At 49.3% G+C, this 18,019-nt stretch overlaps 8 protein-coding genes across 8 annotated transcripts; 4 read left to right on the top strand and 4 right to left on the bottom strand.

Moving 5' to 3' along the window:
- Window positions 1-669: 669 nt before the first annotated feature.
- On the bottom strand, window positions 670-1,900 carry Pdw03_8011 (Mitochondrial substrate/solute carrier; the record flags this gene model as incomplete). The annotated part of the gene is made up of 6 exons (XM_014677671.2): window positions 670-762; window positions 819-964; window positions 1,019-1,490; window positions 1,554-1,683; window positions 1,745-1,819; window positions 1,884-1,900. 6 exons carry the CDS (start codon window positions 1,898-1,900, stop codon window positions 670-672), a joined length of 933 nt encoding a protein of 310 aa, XP_014533157.2.
- A 551-nt stretch (window positions 1,901-2,451) lies between these two features.
- On the top strand, window positions 2,452-3,667 carry Pdw03_8010 (WD repeat protein; the record flags this gene model as incomplete). The annotated part of the gene is made up of 3 exons (XM_014677670.1): window positions 2,452-2,556; window positions 2,614-2,839; window positions 2,889-3,667. The coding sequence occupies 3 exons, from the start codon at window positions 2,452-2,454 to the stop codon at window positions 3,665-3,667; spliced, it is 1,110 nt and encodes a 369-aa protein (XP_014533156.1).
- Window positions 3,668-3,854: 187 nt separating this feature from the next.
- Window positions 3,855-5,561, bottom strand: Pdw03_8009 (DNA methylase, N-6 adenine-specific, conserved site; the record flags this gene model as incomplete). Its single annotated transcript, XM_014677669.1, has 1 exon — window positions 3,855-5,561. One exon carries the CDS (start codon window positions 5,559-5,561, stop codon window positions 3,855-3,857), a length of 1,707 nt encoding a protein of 568 aa, XP_014533155.1.
- Window positions 5,562-6,607: 1,046 nt separating this feature from the next.
- Window positions 6,608-8,551, bottom strand: Pdw03_8008 (Integral membrane protein (Ptm1), putative; the record flags this gene model as incomplete). Its single annotated transcript, XM_014677668.1, has 7 exons — window positions 6,608-6,898; window positions 6,958-7,568; window positions 7,618-7,692; window positions 7,741-7,781; window positions 7,846-8,171; window positions 8,225-8,419; window positions 8,477-8,551. 7 exons carry the CDS (start codon window positions 8,549-8,551, stop codon window positions 6,608-6,610), a joined length of 1,614 nt encoding a protein of 537 aa, XP_014533154.1.
- A 302-nt stretch (window positions 8,552-8,853) lies between these two features.
- Pdw03_8007 (Thiouridylase, cytoplasmic, subunit 2) lies at window positions 8,854-10,028 on the top strand (the record flags this gene model as incomplete). Its single annotated transcript, XM_066101831.1, has 2 exons — window positions 8,854-8,939; window positions 9,005-10,028. 2 exons carry the CDS (start codon window positions 8,854-8,856, stop codon window positions 10,026-10,028), a joined length of 1,110 nt encoding a protein of 369 aa, XP_065956914.1.
- A 127-nt stretch (window positions 10,029-10,155) lies between these two features.
- Window positions 10,156-11,305, bottom strand: Pdw03_8006 (uncharacterized protein; the record flags this gene model as incomplete). The annotated part of the gene is made up of 5 exons (XM_014677666.2): window positions 10,156-10,645; window positions 10,712-10,926; window positions 11,006-11,048; window positions 11,107-11,152; window positions 11,278-11,305. 5 exons carry the CDS (start codon window positions 11,303-11,305, stop codon window positions 10,156-10,158), a joined length of 822 nt encoding a protein of 273 aa, XP_014533152.2.
- A 496-nt stretch (window positions 11,306-11,801) lies between these two features.
- Window positions 11,802-14,442, top strand: Pdw03_8005 (Decapping enzyme Dcp2, putative; the record flags this gene model as incomplete). The annotated part of the gene is made up of 2 exons (XM_014677665.2): window positions 11,802-11,832; window positions 11,906-14,442. The coding sequence occupies 2 exons, from the start codon at window positions 11,802-11,804 to the stop codon at window positions 14,440-14,442; spliced, it is 2,568 nt and encodes an 855-aa protein (XP_014533151.2).
- Window positions 14,443-16,551: 2,109 nt separating this feature from the next.
- On the top strand, window positions 16,552-17,853 carry Pdw03_8004 (putative transferase; the record flags this gene model as incomplete). The annotated part of the gene is made up of 1 exon (XM_014677664.1): window positions 16,552-17,853. One exon carries the CDS (start codon window positions 16,552-16,554, stop codon window positions 17,851-17,853), a length of 1,302 nt encoding a protein of 433 aa, XP_014533150.1.
- Between the last annotated feature and the right edge of the window lie 166 nt (window positions 17,854-18,019).

Genomic DNA, 18,019 nt, shown 5'->3' with positions numbered 1-18,019 from the left:
ACCCTTTTACTCCATAGGGAAGTTTCTGAAAGTGGATCCCCAAAGAAGAAGAAAGCGCTGATCATTTTTGCCCCGTCACGCTTAGGCAGCCAGCATTTTATGGTTGAGTAGTCTTCGATTGACAATCTTCTGTATTCAAGCTGCATGGGGACATGTCTATTCCATACGGGGGATACGAAGACCAAGGTCGGTGTTGTACAGTATAGTATATTCAGTAATGACACTGTTCCCAAGGGTTGAATGCAATGTGGCGAGTAATCCCTTGCAAGTGCCCATCGGCTTATCTCCACTTGCCAGGTTTGAGCTCTCGGTGCACACACCTCTTGTCTAGTGGGCTAGTGGGAATAGCAAAGGAGTGCCTTGCATCACCGCGTGCTAGCGTGTTCTCATGTTTCGCAATTTGTGCCGAGGAAACCAACTGTGAGAGGGACCTAAAAAAAAATACCAAGGCATAATTCCGAAATGTTTCCAAGGCCTATGCGGGAAAAAAATTTGCACAGAGTTTCGAATTTGAGAGCAACAGGTTACTCTGCCAAACGCAATCTATGTGGCCAGTCAGAAGCAATTATGCAGCACACATCTTTCGAAAAGAACTCCAGCTAGGCAATGCAGACACAAGTAATAAATCTCGCACGGGGATCTCTTCAAAAAAAATAGCTCATGCGTCACCTAGATTCCCTCACGGAAGGAGTCAGGCAGAATCCGGTTCTCAACACGGCGCATCAGCTTGTTAGTCTGTTCAGCCAGACTCAGAGTCAAGATCTAGAGGTAGGGTTAGTTCACGAATGCCAATGCAAAGATCAACTCCTGTCACTCACGGTATGGGGAAGGATGCGGGCGAGATGGGCGAAGAAGCCTTTATAGATGGCAAGGGGACCCTCGGTGCGAATAGTCTTAAGCAAGCAATCGAACACACCACCGTACAGGTTACCTGTCTGGTTGTACATACGAGCCATGATGGTATCTAAAGAGAGGAAATTCAGCGAAGAACATGTATCCCGTGTTCGAGATGACATACCAGGGGGGTGCATGAAGCAGCACACAACGAAGCCAGAAGTTGCGCTACTGGCCAGATGCAAAGCAGGACCCTCCTCCATACCCAGGTGGCGGGTGAGGCGGCGCTTGGCAAAGAAGTATGTGGGGAGTTGCACGGCACTACCGAAACTGGTGCGAATCATAGCAGCACCGACACCACGGTAGATACCTTTGATGCCTTCGCCCTTGTAGATCTTGCTAAGGCCATCAAAAGAGTTCTTATATTTGTGCTGCGTGCCGACGGGGAGGAACGGTGAATAGGACTGAAGACGAGTCTTAACAAGGAAGAAAGGCGACCCCGCTGCGGCACCAATGACACCTGAAGCAGCTCCTGCTACGACATTAGCAGCGAGGGACTGGACCTTGGGGTCACTGTATATAGCAGATGTGAGGTTCGAGCGGATAGGTTCGTAGAAGCCCAGACGGCAGCCGTTAAGCAAGACCTGGTAGATATACTACATGCCTCGGATGTTAGCTCGGTGCGCCTTTGTTTGAAATTTGGAGAGGATAACACATACAGCAGATCCAATACCCCGGAACAGACCCCGAGGTCCTTCATTCTGCAAAATCACTTTGATGCCGTGCAACGGGCCCTTGTACATCTTCACTGCCTGGTTTTTGGTTTGCAATTCACCCTGCAGTTGAAGCCTTGCAGCCAGCCATCATTGTCAGTACCCTGGCAGCACACCTGGAGTATTAGGAAACCAACCGGATCTTGACCGTCTCAAAACTATGGGTGACAGTGACTGCACCGCATGCTGCAATGCCACCTGCAATAAACGCGCTGTTCCACCACAGTCGCTGTTAGCGCAGGCTTTACACATCTCCCGCGCAAATTTATGACATACCCTCCAGTAGTAGACATAGCGCCTTCCAAATGGTATTATGGCCGTGTGAAGATATGTTCAGGCTTGTCGGTAAGCGGAGTAAGATCGGACCCGCCCGCAAGACGAGATCAATGCGGCCGGCAGCGGGGATTCACAGGATATGTGCAATTATTGAGGCAGTATAGGAGGTCCAAATTGATGCACGGGAGAGAAATATGAATGAATGTACAAGATTTGTTCACCTAGACTCAGAAATCAAAGAAGTTAAAGCCAACACACGCCCTGAGGACATCAAAGCTTATGTTGTACGAAGCATTTGAATGCGGCGAACTGGAACTGGAACTCGGTCAAACGTTCATTGGTCATTTGATCCTGGGGCTTCCGGTGTCGGACTCCGGAGTTCTTATGTCAGCTGAGGCGGTGAGACGCGCAAAAAAGCCCAGTCGCGGAGCTTCACCACGGAGCTTGTCGTGGGTAGCTCTTTCCTCTTCCTCCCGTTCCATTGACTTTTTTTAAATAACTTCATTTTGCAACTCTTCGCTATATTATACTCCTAGTAGCTCTAACTTTACCGGTCAATCACACTGCCATGGCCGAAGGCCAATCAACACCGCAGCAGGGTCCGCCCGCCGCCCAAGCTCCGCTCAAGTCGCAGAAAATCACGGATATCATTGCCACCTTCCGCCCATCCAAGGTAGGTTCAAATGAACTTTGAAGCTATGGCACCAGTCTGATAGATCCTGTTCTATAGGGATTTTATCCTTGTAAAAAAGACCTGTCCAAATACGTGACCTCTTTGGACTTTGACGACCAAGGCGATGTTCTGATAGGTGCCGGTAACGATGACAGTATGCATGTTTATGATGTGAGAGAGGGCAAATTCAACAAATCTGTTGCCAGCAAGAAATACGGTGTTCATCTCGCGAGATTCACGCATCACTCTCGCCAGGTCCTCCATGCGAGTACCAAGATTGATAGTACGTGGCCGAATAGCCTGCTTTTGGCTACCCAGCTCACCATTAACAGATAATTTGCGGTTACTGGACCTCCACAATGAGGGATACATACGATATTTTACCGGCAATAATGACCAAGTAACTTGCCTGGCTCAATCCCCCGCAAGCGACGCCTTTATGTCTTGCTCCAAGGATGACACTGTGACATTGTGGGACTTGAATTCGAGGAATGCACAGGGCAAACTGAATCTTGCGACACCATACCTCGCTGCATTTGATCCGTCGGGTACAGTCATTGCAATCGCCTCTCAATCCACAGCTGCAGTGCTTCTTTACGACTTCCGCAACTTTGACAAGTCGCCCTTCTCCACCTTCGATCTCGCGCCATACGAGGAGAGATTCACACCGTCGACGCGAGGACGGGCGTGGACTCGATTGGAGTTCTCCAACGATGGAAAATATATGATGCTTGGGACGGACTACCACGGCCACTTTGTTCTAGATGCCTTTGATGGTACACTTAAGGCCTTCCTAGTTGGCAAGAGTGGAGCGTCTGGTCGTGCTGCACCAGTGTCCACGACGGGCAAGCCTCTCGGTCAAGGTGATGCTTGTTTCAGTCCCGATGGTCGATACGTCATTGGAGGCAATGGTGATCAACATGGTATGCTCGTGTGGGATTTGGGACAGATCGGCGGGGGGGACATCACACTGCAGCCCTCGACCAGGTTGTCTGCTCCAAGCTGCGCGGCTATGGTGGAATACAACCCGCGTTACAACATGGTCGCCAGTGCCGACAAGGAGATTATCTTCTACGTCCCCGACGACCACGGCAAATCTTCAGAGAAGTAATTTGAATCTGATGGCGCGACGGAAAGGATCATATCTCCGATTTCCTCCCAAACTATCAGCCAAGCACTGTCTTGATATGCACTGGATGACTAGATGCCCTGCGGAACAATGGCACCGTGTTCACAAATTGTCAAGGTCAAGAAATGCGCTTTCTATTCTCACCTATCTAGCAGCTGATCCTCTATGCTTATGGTTTTCGATCTTTGTCTTTACCAACCAGACTTCGCGCTGTATCACAGATCCAAACGTCAGGGCCTTCTAAGCTATCATCGCCTTTTCGATTGTCCTCGACGGTAGCCTCGATTTGCTTGGCGATTGTGCGATTGCTGGAAATGGTTGTCAAACGGGTGACCCAACCGTACAAAAAAACGCCATGGTTGATGTCCGAAAGGCCTTTCCCAACTTCATGTACCACAGGATGAAGGTTACCTTGTGTCTTGGCCGCATCAATCACTTGCTGAGCTTCAACGACTTTGATGGGGAGCTTCCAATTTGCGGGCACCTGATAATCAGACAATTTTTGAAACTCCTGGAGAAGAGCCTCACGATCGAGTTGTTCGTATGGTGTTTCTCCCAGCAACATGCGAGATCGGCTCTTCTCCGTCTCTGTCCCAATGGTATCGACAATTTCCCGGAAGCGCACTGCAGCCTCTGTGGTGGATAGGAGCTCATGAGCATCCATAGCCGGCCAGAGCTCAGAAGTGAGCAGTGGTTTTTCCCGCTCAACTTCAATTTGTCGAACGATGGCTCTATGGAAATGAGGTGACGTTGGGATATCCTTGACGTGAGACAAGTCAGATACCATGGCAAGGAGCAAAGTGCAGTCGACATTCAGGGTCGAAGTGAAGTTTTTGAACGGCTGAGGCAGGAGATGGGCTAGTCCAGTGCGAGTCTCTGCTGGCAGACTCCCCTGACAGTCAACGCGAATACCATAGCTCCGCATCTCGTTCAAGACAGCGTCAATTTCAGGAATCCTTCCTTCTTCAATCTTAGGGATAACAACCCGTAGCCGAGGATGTCTATATCTAACGCGCGTAGCATCAGACGCCTTCCTTAGATCCCGGGCCAGCTTAATGAGCTCCAACTCATCATCGTCAGCCCCTTCATCTTCTTCATCAAAATTCTGCAAAATAGTCCGCCCTTTACCCCCATCAGACCACTCATCCTCATCACTATCACCCTCCCAGCCCTTCTTCGCCATCTCGAACAAAAGCCGGCTCTCCGAGACAGTAGATACTTTCACCCACTCCTCCCCATCATCAGCCACAACATCCACAAATACACTCTTGCGCTTATCTTTGTTTCGCTGCTTTTCCGGGTGCACAGCCCCACCAATTTTCCCTTTCCCACCCGCACTCTGCTTCTCCGTCGCCTTCGTCTCCCCATCCCAGTAAAACCTCTTGCCCAGCGCAACCAACCCCGAACAAGACCCACTCGCGATCCTCCAGACAGCCTGGTAGAACGGCAGATTCGACGAGCGAAGCGCGTGCACCAGTCGCATTTCCAAATCAGGGTCATGCGACGTCACGCCATCTTCCGTTTCACTGGTTCCTGGTCCTGCAGTTGTCTCTCCTATCGCCCCCTCAATCTGCCTTCCTAGCTTCTCCAGCATTCGCAGCTCGGAGACTACGCTGGAGCGGAATTGGCGCACCTCAACGAGCTGAGGATTCCGTAGTGTGGATGTGAGGAGGGCTTGGTAGCCATCGATCTGGGAAAGCAGGTCGTTACATTCTTGCTTCAGCTGGACTGAAAGAGTGGTGCTAGTCCTGGAACTGGGTTCAGTTGATTGGGGTTCTGGCTTCGCGGTAGCTGTGCTTGTGTTGTCATTGTCGTGTTCTTTGTTGGAAGTGGAGGAGGGGGGTGCGGGAAAGTGGGGATGTGTATCTAGTGGCATTGTGTATAATTAGACACCGGTTGCAGTGAGATTGTGATACTGCCTCGCATGTGCAGGTGAGGTTTGTGCTAGGGTTGTTGGTTGTGTTTGAAAGTTGGAGCTGGGGCAAGTGCGATAAGATTTCTTTTATCAGTTGGGATGGATGGAGTCAAAACATTTGGGGGTCCTTTTCAGCTTGGAAATACTGACTGCATTGATGGAGTAAGACAATTTATAGCTTGTGAGAGGATTTCTATGGCTCCACATGAGGCTCTGAATGACTCAAAAATAGTCGAGGGCTGCACCTCCTAATTTATCTCCCTGTACTCCGTAGCCCTACCATTGAGGTAAAAGACCTTTAACAAGACCTCGAACAATTAAGATGCTATCTCCGGCATCATCTGGAGCACTCAGGCAAAGCTTTGACATGGTGCTACAGTCAGTGCTCCAAAGGTAGTAAATTGTTGGGAGATATGGCCTAGTCCTCGAGGTAAATCCACCGCATATCTAGACATAATTCAGGTAGCCTCTCAATTGGATAGTGATCGTCAAAGCTCTCTGTATTCTTGCACTGGCCATTCTTGAACCGCACAAATTCGTTCATCTCTAGCTGTTGCTCTTGGTCCAAAAGCTGCATACGTTCACTGAGAGAAGCGAAGGCATCATCATGCCGATGGTCGATCAATAGATTCCATCAAACATGGAGCCGTACTATGTAAGATACCGAGCTCCACGAGGCACCAGATTTGATTCTTCCATGCAGATATATTCGTCCTTTCGCTATCTGATGGGCCTTGCGAGACACATTTGCGAATAGTTGCAGCCAGGAAACACGCATAAGCCAATTATATAACTAAAAAACCGAGCTAGGATAACTAAGTATTTGACACAAGTGTGAAGGAAAGACCAACGCCATGACATGCTCGCATCCTTGCACTAAAGGTAGGCCGTACATTGAGTAAATTGACAACCCATCAATTTACCAGACGTCCGATCCTGATCGGCTTTCACACTAACCAGGAAAAGCAACCGTAAATTTTTTAAAAAAAGAGGAGCCAATGTTCAGTCTAATCCTTATCTTTGCCGGTGAGTCTTTGTCTCTCGCTTGAATTGCGAGGCGACTCTTCATCGGACCACCTCTCAGCATCCTCTTCGCCGACAGCGAAGATTGTCTCTTCATCGAGTGACTCGCGATGGCGGGATTCCGAAGAAAAGGGCTTAGGAGGAACTGGGGAGAGATCACGACGGCCCTCGGCGGCTGAGCTGCCAGGATAATCCGGGGGAGCATCATAGGCATCTTCTTCGTCCAAGCCACTGCCAAACGATCGAATCTCAAATCCATCGTCATCTTGAGCAAGCTGTTAAAAATGTTAGTGCCCCAGTTTGGCTCTTAGTTACTTAGGGAATAGCTCCATACCTCATCACTCATGGCGAAGCGGCGGTTGTTGACAGTTGGTCGCCATAGATAGGCCACGAATGCGATATCGAACAGGTAAACCAAATTTAGCCAGCCATCAAGAACGAACCATCTCGCCTTCCAGTGCTCGGGCACAAAACTGGCGTCACTGGTTCCAGCGAAAGCGAAGGAGTTGATGAAGAAGAAACCGAAGATCACAATGATGCTGCCGAGGATACACCACCACAACTTTTTGTACATCAATGCCTTAGTTTTTTGCTTTCTATCAACAAGATCCTTCATCGTCGCGTTCAGGGAATTCAAGGTCCACACATAGAAAGCTGTCAAGGTCCCGGCCAGGGGTAGGACAATCAGAAGCACCAGAGGACCAGCGCTATCAGGGGTAATCGAAAGACTGGCAACCGAGTAAACGACCGCGAACACGAAGTGACCAATGGCCAGGATGCGAACATAGATCATGGTTCGGCCTAATGAATGCTTGACCACACCGTAGCCCATGCAAACAATCAGGAGGAGGAAGAAAGAGAAAGCATTTCTGCCCGCGTTGAGTACTGCTACAATGACCATGAGTGCCTTTGCGCCGCCATTTAAACCATGACGGTTTTGGTATTCTAGGAAAGTCAGATGGAGTTAAGCGAGGAATCGAGTGTTGTCCCTTACCATAGAATCCCCACGTCATGAGCTGCTCGACGATCAAGAATACCACAATTGCAGTGATGTAGTTTTGGACAGGCACTATCCAGTATTAGTATGATTCTGATAGCCAAAGGGAACCCGGCATACAAATGTCATAACGGTTCTGCACGTAAAGGAAGGCCCAAAATCTAAAATGTGCGTAAGCATCTACTCGAAAATTTATCGAGCCCATGGGTTCTGCAAGTAACATACGCTCCAATAACAGCGTACACGATCGTCAAGGCCCCATAAAATGGAAGCTTTGCGATTTGTGCAGCGGGGAGTTCGCCGTATGAGTTGCGGAAGGTAACAACTGCTTTGTACTCCTGCCCAGAGTATGCGTACGTACTCACGCAGTAAAATCCAGTCTTTCTGACGGGGTATTTCACGGCGTCGGGGTTGTTAAGGTGGATTGCTTTTGAGATGATGGGGCTTTTGGATGCGTCGGTGGCATTGCTGGTGAGGACAAAAGAGCCGAGCTGTTCTTGAGTGCAGATGTTTGCTTCCACGTTAGAGGCGTCGCAAATTGTTTCCTTGATCTGAACCATACGATTAGCCGCGTCAGTTGTTCTTACGGTGATAACAGACATACCTCATCATCGTCGGACCGGTACTGGCCTATCAATCCTTCATCGGACCATTCAAATATCACCAAACTAGCCAAAGGATCACTTTCCTGAGCTTCCGACTTGGTAAATTTCACCAAAATGAAGGGGTCAACATCTCCTCCCCAAGCTTTGCGACTGTACATCCCTGAGCATCGTTGTCGGTGTGCATCGTCAGATTTCTGCAAAACATCATTAGCCCCCGACATTAACCGATTAAATGATGCGTAGAGAAATACCAGTTCGGCATCATTAGCAAGCGCATAACTTGCCAACAGGGCCGTCAAGCCCAAGGTCTGGAGCCAGCCTTTCATGGCGACGTAGAGTTGGAGCGAGACTATGCTCCGATAGTTGAGATGAAGACTTGAAGACCACACAGCATTAAAGGAAGGATATGAGCTAGAAAGTCGAATTTGGTTGTTGTTCTGTTGGAAAATTGTAAGGCTAAGGTGTTAACACCTTGTTGAACCCGATTGACCCCAAACCGGGGAAGCCGCGCGCGGCCATTATCTAAGCGGGCACCGCCACTATTTTCAAGTTTCCAACTTGAACGGACTTTTTTTCAATGTCCAGTCCAGGGTCCAGGGTGACAAGTCAAAAATTCACAGCAGCCACCATGCCAGCAAAGGAATTGAACAAACCATGCATGGAATGCAAAGATGCAAAATTCGAGCTTACGGTCCGCAAGAGGCAGCTTTGCAAGTATGCAACAAGTCGACAATCTACAACCCCTCCAGCTTATAGTTCTGACATTTTCTTCTTTTTAGATCATGCCTTAGGCGATTTATAGCACACAAGGTTCACTCGCGCTTAAGCGTCTACAGAGCTTTTGGCTTAGATGGCCCCAAAACCCAGTTGCTTCTCCCTCTGTCATTGGGAGTTTCCTCCTCGGTATTGTTGCATATTTTGAATACGGATCGACAGCTTCGTCTGGATAACGGACGGCCTCTGGGGTATGACTTCAAAATTTTGGTCATCGAACCTTCGACCGTTGCGGCTACTGGCGTTCTCTTCGACCAGAAATACGAAGCTCTGGAAAAGAATTTTTCGTTGCACAACATCAGTCGGATACCTTTTCATAGCATCTTCGACCATGTCCCGGAGATGGAGGAGATCATGCATGAATATGCAGGATCAAAATTCATAGACGACAGGTCTCGGTCGAATGAAGAGCGCTTAGCTGCCTTCCGTGCATCTATTTCCACTCCCACCTCCAGAGCCGATGTCGACACTGTTTTGCTGACCAGATTGATCGTTGAATTTGCGAAAAAATCTGGATGTGAATCTGTCATTTGGGGTGACTCGGACAGCCGTCTCGCTGCGAAAGCACTTGCGGGTGTTGCCAAGGGACGTGGGGCTTCCCTCACCTGGCAGGTATCCGACGGCATGTCTCCTTGGGGCGTAAGATTCGAGTACCCGCTTCGTGATTTGTATAAGGCTGAGTTGCTCCAATATGCGAGTGTCTGTGTCGAGCTCTCTGACATTATTATTCCCGATCAACCGCCCTCCGACAATGTTCTTACCAAGAACCTTTCCATTGACGAGTTGATGCTGCGATATGTTCAGAACCAAGGCGCAAAGTATCCTGGTGTCATGGCGAATGTGGCCAGAACTGCAAACAAGCTCAACCCCTCTACCTCCGTTAGTGCACTTACGTGTGGTCTTTGTGCTGGTCTAGTGGGAAATGTGAACGGTAATTCCGGAGTCACTGTCGCAAATCAGGCAGAGGATAACCATAGCTCTCAATTCTGCTACGGATGTATGCGCTCTCGGCCTGAGGAGCTTTGCTGAAGAGAATCATCGTTGATTCGTGCCACAATTAAATGAACTAACGGCAACATCCTGCATTGTCTGAAATTATCGACATGCAATCATGGGTATTTGAAATTACGACCTCAACATCTTCGTGCACCACGAGCTACCTCGTTCCATCTCGCTCCAAATCATCTTCCGGGTGGCCCGCTCCCCCAAACCATCTGCCAAATGACGTGTTCCGGAACTGTTTGGCCGGCCGGGGGGCAGCATTGCTCCTTCCCACATGAGCCGATGGCTGCGCCTCGTGATAGGCTGGTGGACGGTCGCCCAAAACTCCATCTTCCTGCCTGTCAAATGCATCGGGAAGACTGTAGTCAACCTCGACTATCGACTCTTGTCTTCTCCTACTCTGCTTTGAGGCCGCTTTGGCACCCTTTTGGCGCAGATGATTTTCAAGAATGACGGCGTTTCGAGTATTTGCTTTGTATACTGCATCGGCAAGATCGCCAATGAAAGGGACGAGGCCAATGACAAAGTCGAGTATCACATTGATTAACATCTTCACGCGCAAAGCAGGAGGAAGTCCACCGTCAATCCCTTCACAAGATCTTACTACCATCATTGCGAGCGCAGCATCGCTAGCATCGCCGATGCTGCAGTTCATATGTTAGCGTTGGTCTCTTTTTGGCGCTAGTGCAATAGATCCTGGTGAAACTCACAATGGAATAAGTCCAATCACACTTCCCCAGCCGAAGCGCATTCCGCACAAGCTGAAAAGAGCATAATCCAGTTGGTAGGCTCTGCGTTTGACCTTGGTCAGGACCTTGGCATCATGCTCAGAGAGGCCCGGCGGGATGGCCTTGCGACGCTTTTGGGTCTTTTTTCCAAATGTACGACCAAGGCGTGAAGCAGGGACTTCTTCGAAGTAGGGATCCTAGGTAGATAGAAAAAAATTGGGTCAGCCCGATCCCTTCTACAAACCAATTGAAACTTGGTCGGCCAAGCGGACTCACCTCAGTACCAAAGTGATTCTTAGCGGTTTCACCTAGCACCTTTCTGCCAACCATAGACATCAGCACTTTTGACATCTTTCTTTTAGATCACAATGCTTTACTGAAGGTAAAAAAGCTGTGGATATTGGAATCTTCTCGGGAGAAGCGCTGAAGAAATAGACAAATGTTGAGCAAGCGCAACTAAAAAAGACCATGTATTGCCTTTTAATCCTCTGAGGCCCTAAACCCTTCCTGGTTGGACGGACAAGAGTTTCAGTAGGCGCTCGTTTCACTTATTTTCGGCGAGGACAAAGGGCGCATATGAGTATTTGAAGAAGGTACCTGAATTTGGAACTAGGTGGAATAATGCAGCAATCACAGAGAATTTAAGGGATTCAGGGAGATCATAGGTTTTGCGCGACAAAACGTCATAACCCCGAGAATCTTGGAACCCGCAACACAGCCACATTCACATGTGGCGCGTTGTTCTGGATCATCACCGCCACATGTTACCTTAGTCACCCGATCACCACTTTGGGCAGCTCGGATCGTTGCTCTGCTTCCCAACGCCTTATCAACTCTTTTTTCTGGTTTGATTATAACCTTGGATACCTTCGCATACTGCACATCCCCCTGAGATTAGTCTCTGCCTCAAACTATTCGCCGTATCCACACAGCCCTGGGTTGGTCCATCCTCCCTGGAAGCTGGTCCCTCCACCGCATTGCTTGCTTATTTCGACCGTTTGCGCTGTCGGATTGAGTGGGCATTTATCTCTGAGCCACCAAGGTCTTGAAATGCCAAAGCCTACCTACCGATATGATCGAAACAAATTTGCGGCTAGAAGATTGTGAGTGCCTGATTGTTGATCGATCCGAATGACGACAGGCTGCTGACTGAGGCCGGTGGGCCGTTGCTAATAGGGCTGGATGATCTGTGTGTCCGTTTCATTATCAATCTTCCGCGCGAGGAGCTTGAGTCGGTCGAACGGATATGTTTCCAAGTTGAAGAGGCACAATGGTTCTATGAAGACTTCATTCGCCCGCTCGACCCTGCGCTACCGTCAATGAACTTGAAAACATTTGCCATGCGCATTTTCCAACATTGCCCGCTTATGTCTTCATGGTCTCATTACCATCATGTGGCTGCCTTCCAGGAATTCCTTGATTACAAGACACGAGTGCCGGTCCGTGGTGCGATCATGTTGAACCATGATATGGATGAAGTTGTTCTTGTCAAGGGTTGGAAGAAGGGTGCAAACTGGAGTTTTCCCCGTGGTAAAATTAACAAGGGCGAAAAGGACCTAGATTGTGCCATTCGTGAGGTCTACGAAGAGACTGGGTTCGACGTTCGGGAGGCCAACTTGGTTAAAAACGACGATGATGTCAAATACATTGAGATTACTATGAGAGAGCAGCATATGCGACTCTACGTCTTCAGAGGTGTGCTCCGTGATACTTACTTTGAGCCACGTACCAGAAAGGAAATCAGCAAGATCGAGTGGTACAAGCTTTCAGAGCTGCCAACGCTGAAGAAAAACAAACAGCATGATGAAGGACTCGCAGTCACAAATGCGAACAAGTTCTACATGGTTGCCCCGTTTCTCAGTCCACTGAAGAAGTGGATAGCGCAGCAGAAGAAGCTTGATGCGAGAGCCCAGCCTGGCACAAATCAGGTCTCACACGCTGAGGGATATCTTTCTGTGGATGAAAATGGCCATGCCAATGGCACCCCCGGGATGCCCCTCGCGGAAATGGCTATCCCATGTGATCTACCTGAGGTTACATCGGCGCAAGATGCTTCTGACCACCTCAAACGCCTTCTGAAGATTGGCGCCGCACCAGCGCAAACTCTTACACCAGGCCTCGAGGCAAGTCGGGATTCTACTGTTGACCCGTCTAAGGCGAGTGAGCTTCTTGCCTTATTGCAGCGTGGACGTCAAGAGACGTTCCATCAGGGGTCTCGTAGTAATTCCATGGCGCCACCTCTTACAATTCAGTCCAACGTCCAATCTGCAGAACAGCGGCCTCATTTGGGCCCTAATTTCTTCCCCGGCTTCCCTCAGCAGCAACAGAACATGGGTCCGTCTCCTTTCATGCGGCAGAACTCGACACCATTTCACACTATTCCATCTCAACCTCATATCCAGCACTCCCAGGATGGCCCACATGTTCTTCCTGGCAATGAATTCCCGACTCCTGCGGATAATTGGTATCCTAAACCCCATGCGATACCACAATTCCCTCAAACTACCACTATGTCTCAATACCAGCATCATAATCAGCCGCCTATGGCCCCTAGTGTTTTGAACCCAAGCAATATGCCCGCGCCGTTTCAACGAACAGGTGACCCTGAGTTCTCTGAATCCGCTCAATTGTCTCAAACTCGGGGCCCAGTCGTCCCTCCTGCGAGCAAACTGCCTCCACCAAAGCTCACAAGCCACTCCCTGGCGCTATTGGAAGCCTTCAAGGTTAAGACTCCCAAGGGTGTGGGTCTAGCGACGTTGGCGGCTCCTATGCAGGGCTCTTCCCACGCGCGTACGACGTCTCAGCATCAGGAGAGTCTTTTGGGTTTGCTCAAAGGTCCCCAAACTGCCCGTGTGTCTGAACCAGCGGAATTGTTGGGCAACCCTGTTGTGCCCTCTGCGACCCCCTCCAAGAAGCAAATTCTTCAGCGTCCTCGCAATCAGTACAATAAGCCCATGCCCCCGGCTGGTGCAGTGAAGAGTCCTCCGGGACCAGGTCGGGCATCGGCTACCGCGTCTGGACCCTTGAACATTACACAATTTGAGACATTTGCCAAACCGCACAAGTCAACCGTCGGAACAACCCGAAAGAACTATGTAAATAGGCGGGAGCAACCCCTGCAACAGCAGCTATCCTCGCCAATTACCATTCTCTCACGACCTCCTTCTGCCAAACGGGAGGTGTCCTCGTTGACGCCCGTTGCACAAGCCACCCAGGTTCTGCCTGCAAAGATGCCCGAGGCGCCTGAGCCTATCAAGAACTTCCAACCACAGATTCTACGTCGATCCGAAAAACCCGGATATGAATCATTGATGGCGACAGCCCCTCAAGCAGAAGCTATTGAACGAAAATTGAGTTTGCCAGGTGCTGATTCCCAGGGTCTGTCCGCACAGGGCAACTTTGACCGTCGACCGAGCCAAACTGCTGAGCAGAAGGCTTCGCTTTTGTCTCTCTTTAGCAAGACCCCTGTGTCTCCGACACCCGTTTTTGCGACCCCCTTCGATCCCCGAGCTGTCAACCAGCAACCGGCAGCTTACTCGGGATTTGTCAGCCCGATGTCGTCCCGCAACCGTCCAAGTAGCGGAGACTCTATCTCACGTCACGGTACGCCATCTGATGGTGGTGCATACACTACTGGTCCACAGGTCTCCTCGCCGAGCAACAAGGCGTTCTTGCTTGGGTTCTTGGAGGGAGTGGCCAAGGGCAACAAGTAGCCCCGTAGTCGGCTGATTATGCGTTTGCCCAGGTGGCTTTTCAATAGCTCCTAGTTAGGCAGATGCGACATACATAGCAATAGTGTAATATTGGAACCCTTTATTCATATCACTCCTCAACAATTGTAGCTTCTGAATGTCATTTTATTAGAGTTTTTTGGCGAGTACTAATCCTCATCTATAAAAGTAGTATCAAAACTTTAACTCTTCTACTTTTCACTACGAAAATGATTTCCTCCGCGACTTCTTGGCGTTCTCTTCCCTTAATGGTGCCCTTTGCCGCTTTTTGCTCTCTGAGCATTACACATATGGCCGGCTCGCTTACCGAATACGTTATTTAGCACTCAGTCTACGCTTAGACCATAGCCAAGAAGCAGTTTGCCCTATAATACTACTTTGCGTCTTCTTTTGGATGACTCTCAATTTTTGATCATGCTCCTATTTCCGAGGGTGTACGATCTTCCAGTTTCACCAGATCCCCAAAAGTAGCGCACTTGACGCAAAGCTAGAAAATGATTCTTGACCGCCCTTCGTTCTGCCTGGTTCGTGCGGAGATTTGAAAAACAGTTCCAAGCATATCTTTCCCGAAATTTTTCTTCTCGTGCCAGTTGAAGTCAAGGTTTTAACAAATCCATCAGACTTCTTATCGTTTTCCATCAAATATATCCTCGAAGTGTCCGTGTGCAAGTTTTTCCCGTCCCTGGATACCAGCTAACTGAGCGGTCGGTGGGTCCTGAGAATCGAGTGGGGGGGGAGACCCTGTGCCTGATCCTCACTCTGGAGGAAACTTTTGGAAGATGATGATAACCGAGGCAAGAAGGGTAAACAAACCAAAAGCTTTCCAAAACTCTTGACAAACTCGGTTTCATATTCGCAATACGTCCTCTCCCGGGTGCCTATGCTGTGAACAGTTGTCGCGACATCAAAGTCTATCCAGATGATTCTGTCACCAGACGCAACAAGAATGTTTTTCGGGTACATATCATGGTGGTGAACTAAGGCATAGTGGATCTCTCTTAGTCTTTCTGTGTCCGCCAAATACTCGAGTAGGATCGCACTTGGTTGAAACTTATCACTGAGGAAACGTTCAAGCGGAGGGTGGAAAACGGACGGATCGATTCGATCAATGTAGCCATAAAAAGCCGGAACAAAGCCACGTTTACACACACCAAATTTGAGGAGATTCTAATCAGCATTTAATTCGCAGCGAAGCCGATTTAGATCTCGGCTTTTTTGGGTGTATCCTGGGTCACCACTTATCATGGAACTGGCATGTCAGCGTCGAGCTTGGAAGCAGAGGTTGCACTCACAAGCTTCATAGCACACGTCTTCCCAGCCAGCTGTTTTTCAAGTATCGTCGAGGACGTTGAGCAACTGATCTCTCTTCTGATAACAATATCAGAAGGATCTAAATCCAAGGAAAAATCACTCTGTGAATGTATGGCCACTGAATGGGCTACATTGAGCTGAAAGGAGCAAATGACCCATTTCGACCAACAACATATACTCTATGACAGAAATGGATGGTTACAACAAGGCAATGAATGATACGGTCATTTGCATGATTCTCTAACTAACCCCACTCTTTTTCTTATCCATGTTATATGCGGACAAAGCTGACTATATAGACCGTTCAATTGGTATGGACTCATGGGTTCTAATACCCTGTTTTCAACGATGTATTGTAACATGATATTGGACATTAAGTTGAACGAAATACAGCGTACTTTTCCACTAGACCATAACAAAGACCAAGGTTCCTGTTTATGGCCTAGAGGGGCCGTGTTTGAGGTTTTGACACATTACACTGACTAACCGGACTCACAACTATCGAATAGGATTACTATGCGACTTGATACCAGGTTCTTACTCTATTCTCCGTAAAGTAAGTGCTAAAATTAGGATTTCTAAATAAGCAAGTGCCTAGCTAATGTTTTAAACTGCTTCTGGGTTTACAAAGCAGTTCGAAGTGGATGCAAATAAACGAGCAAATGCAGGACTCCGTAGATTCGAATCGTTATTTCTGCCACCTTACACCGCTCAACGTCATTGGACGTTTTGTGAAGAGATAGATGTAACTCACATCGACTCCGCTATACCAACCCAACCATGATGCGCCCACGCCCCTCGGTCTGTTCCTGCTGCCTGGCTCGCAGTAGGCTATTCTCCACTACAGCAAAGCGTACCGAAAAGAGCCAAAATCCCTCCTTCCCACCAACGGCAGGGTATAGCCGACTCACAAACCGCGGACTGATCTCTATCACCGGCACCGATAGCACAACCTTCCTCCAAGGCCTGATGACCCAGAACATGCTAGTGACCAACGACCCGAACCGAAGCTCTCGACGTACAGGCGCATACACCGCATTCCTCAATTCGCAAGGTCGAGTCCTGAACGATGCCTTCATTTACCCGCTCCCCGGCGCAGAGGCCCAGGGTGCCGAGCCAGGCTGGCTAGTGGAGGTAGACAAGGACCAGGTCCCGGTTCTACTTAAGCACCTTAAAAAACACAAGCTGCGCGCGAAGCTCAAGCTCCGTGCTCTGGAGGACGGCGAGCGCACAATCTGGTCATCCTGGAAGAACCACGCGGAGCCGCAACGATGGGCTGCATACGGTCTAGAGTCCCAATCGCTGTCTCCCTTCTCACCCACCTCCGATATTGCCGGGTGCATTGACACGCGTGCTCCGGGCTTCGGATCCCGCATTATCACGCCCGGGTCGGATGGTCTGTGCACCTACTTCCCGGATGAGGCGCAGGTCGCTGGGCCCGAGGTCCCGCTGGACTCATACACCGTCCGTCGCATTCTGCACGGTGTTGCGGAGGGACAGGCAGAGGTAATCAGTGGATCGGCTTTGCCTTTGCAGTGTAACATGGATATGGCTCGTGGTGTCGATTTCCGCAAGGGCTGTTATGTCGGCCAAGAATTGACCATTCGCACTCACCACCGCGGAGTTACGCGGAAGCGTCTTTTGCCCATTCAGCTATATGATTTGGGTCAGGATGGGGGAAGTGCCCCAGATACCCTCACATATGATCCATCTTTTCAACTGACTTTGCCTTCTGGTGAAGCGGATATTGTCAAGGCTGGTGCGGCTACTCGCCGAAACCGCAGCGCGGGGACGTTCCTTCGTGGAATTGGCAATATTGGACTTGCGCTGTGCCGTCTTGAAGTTATGACCGACATTGCGCTCATGGGTGAGGCTCCTGCTCGTCCTCATGAACATCATTTCAAGCTGTCCTGGGCTCCGGAAGTCGAACGGCCTAGTGAGGTCGGAGTACATGCGTTCGTTCCGCCTTGGCTTAGAGATTTCATTTCGGGTGGTAAAGAGGAGAAACCTGATTCCCGTGCACGAGGATTTGTCGAGCAATTAGAGGAAGAGGAAGAGGAAGCGGAAGCACACCGAGACTAAAGTGCCCATGTGTCTTGACACTACTCATGTATTATATATAACACAAGACCAAATGATATGATGTAAATAGCTCTTGTATCTCTATTTAACTCAACATTGCAAATACAACGTGCTCTGGGGTATCTTTTGATCTAAATACAGAGGTAGACTTAGGCTGAACCTATTT

This window comes from Penicillium digitatum, chromosome 3 (assembly GCF_016767815.1).
Source record: "Penicillium digitatum chromosome 3, complete sequence".
In the NCBI taxonomy this organism is placed as follows: domain Eukaryota; kingdom Fungi; phylum Ascomycota; class Eurotiomycetes; order Eurotiales; family Aspergillaceae; genus Penicillium; species Penicillium digitatum.
The sequence above is the reverse complement of the archived record's forward strand: the minus strand, read 5'-3'. Positions and strand labels throughout refer to the sequence as shown.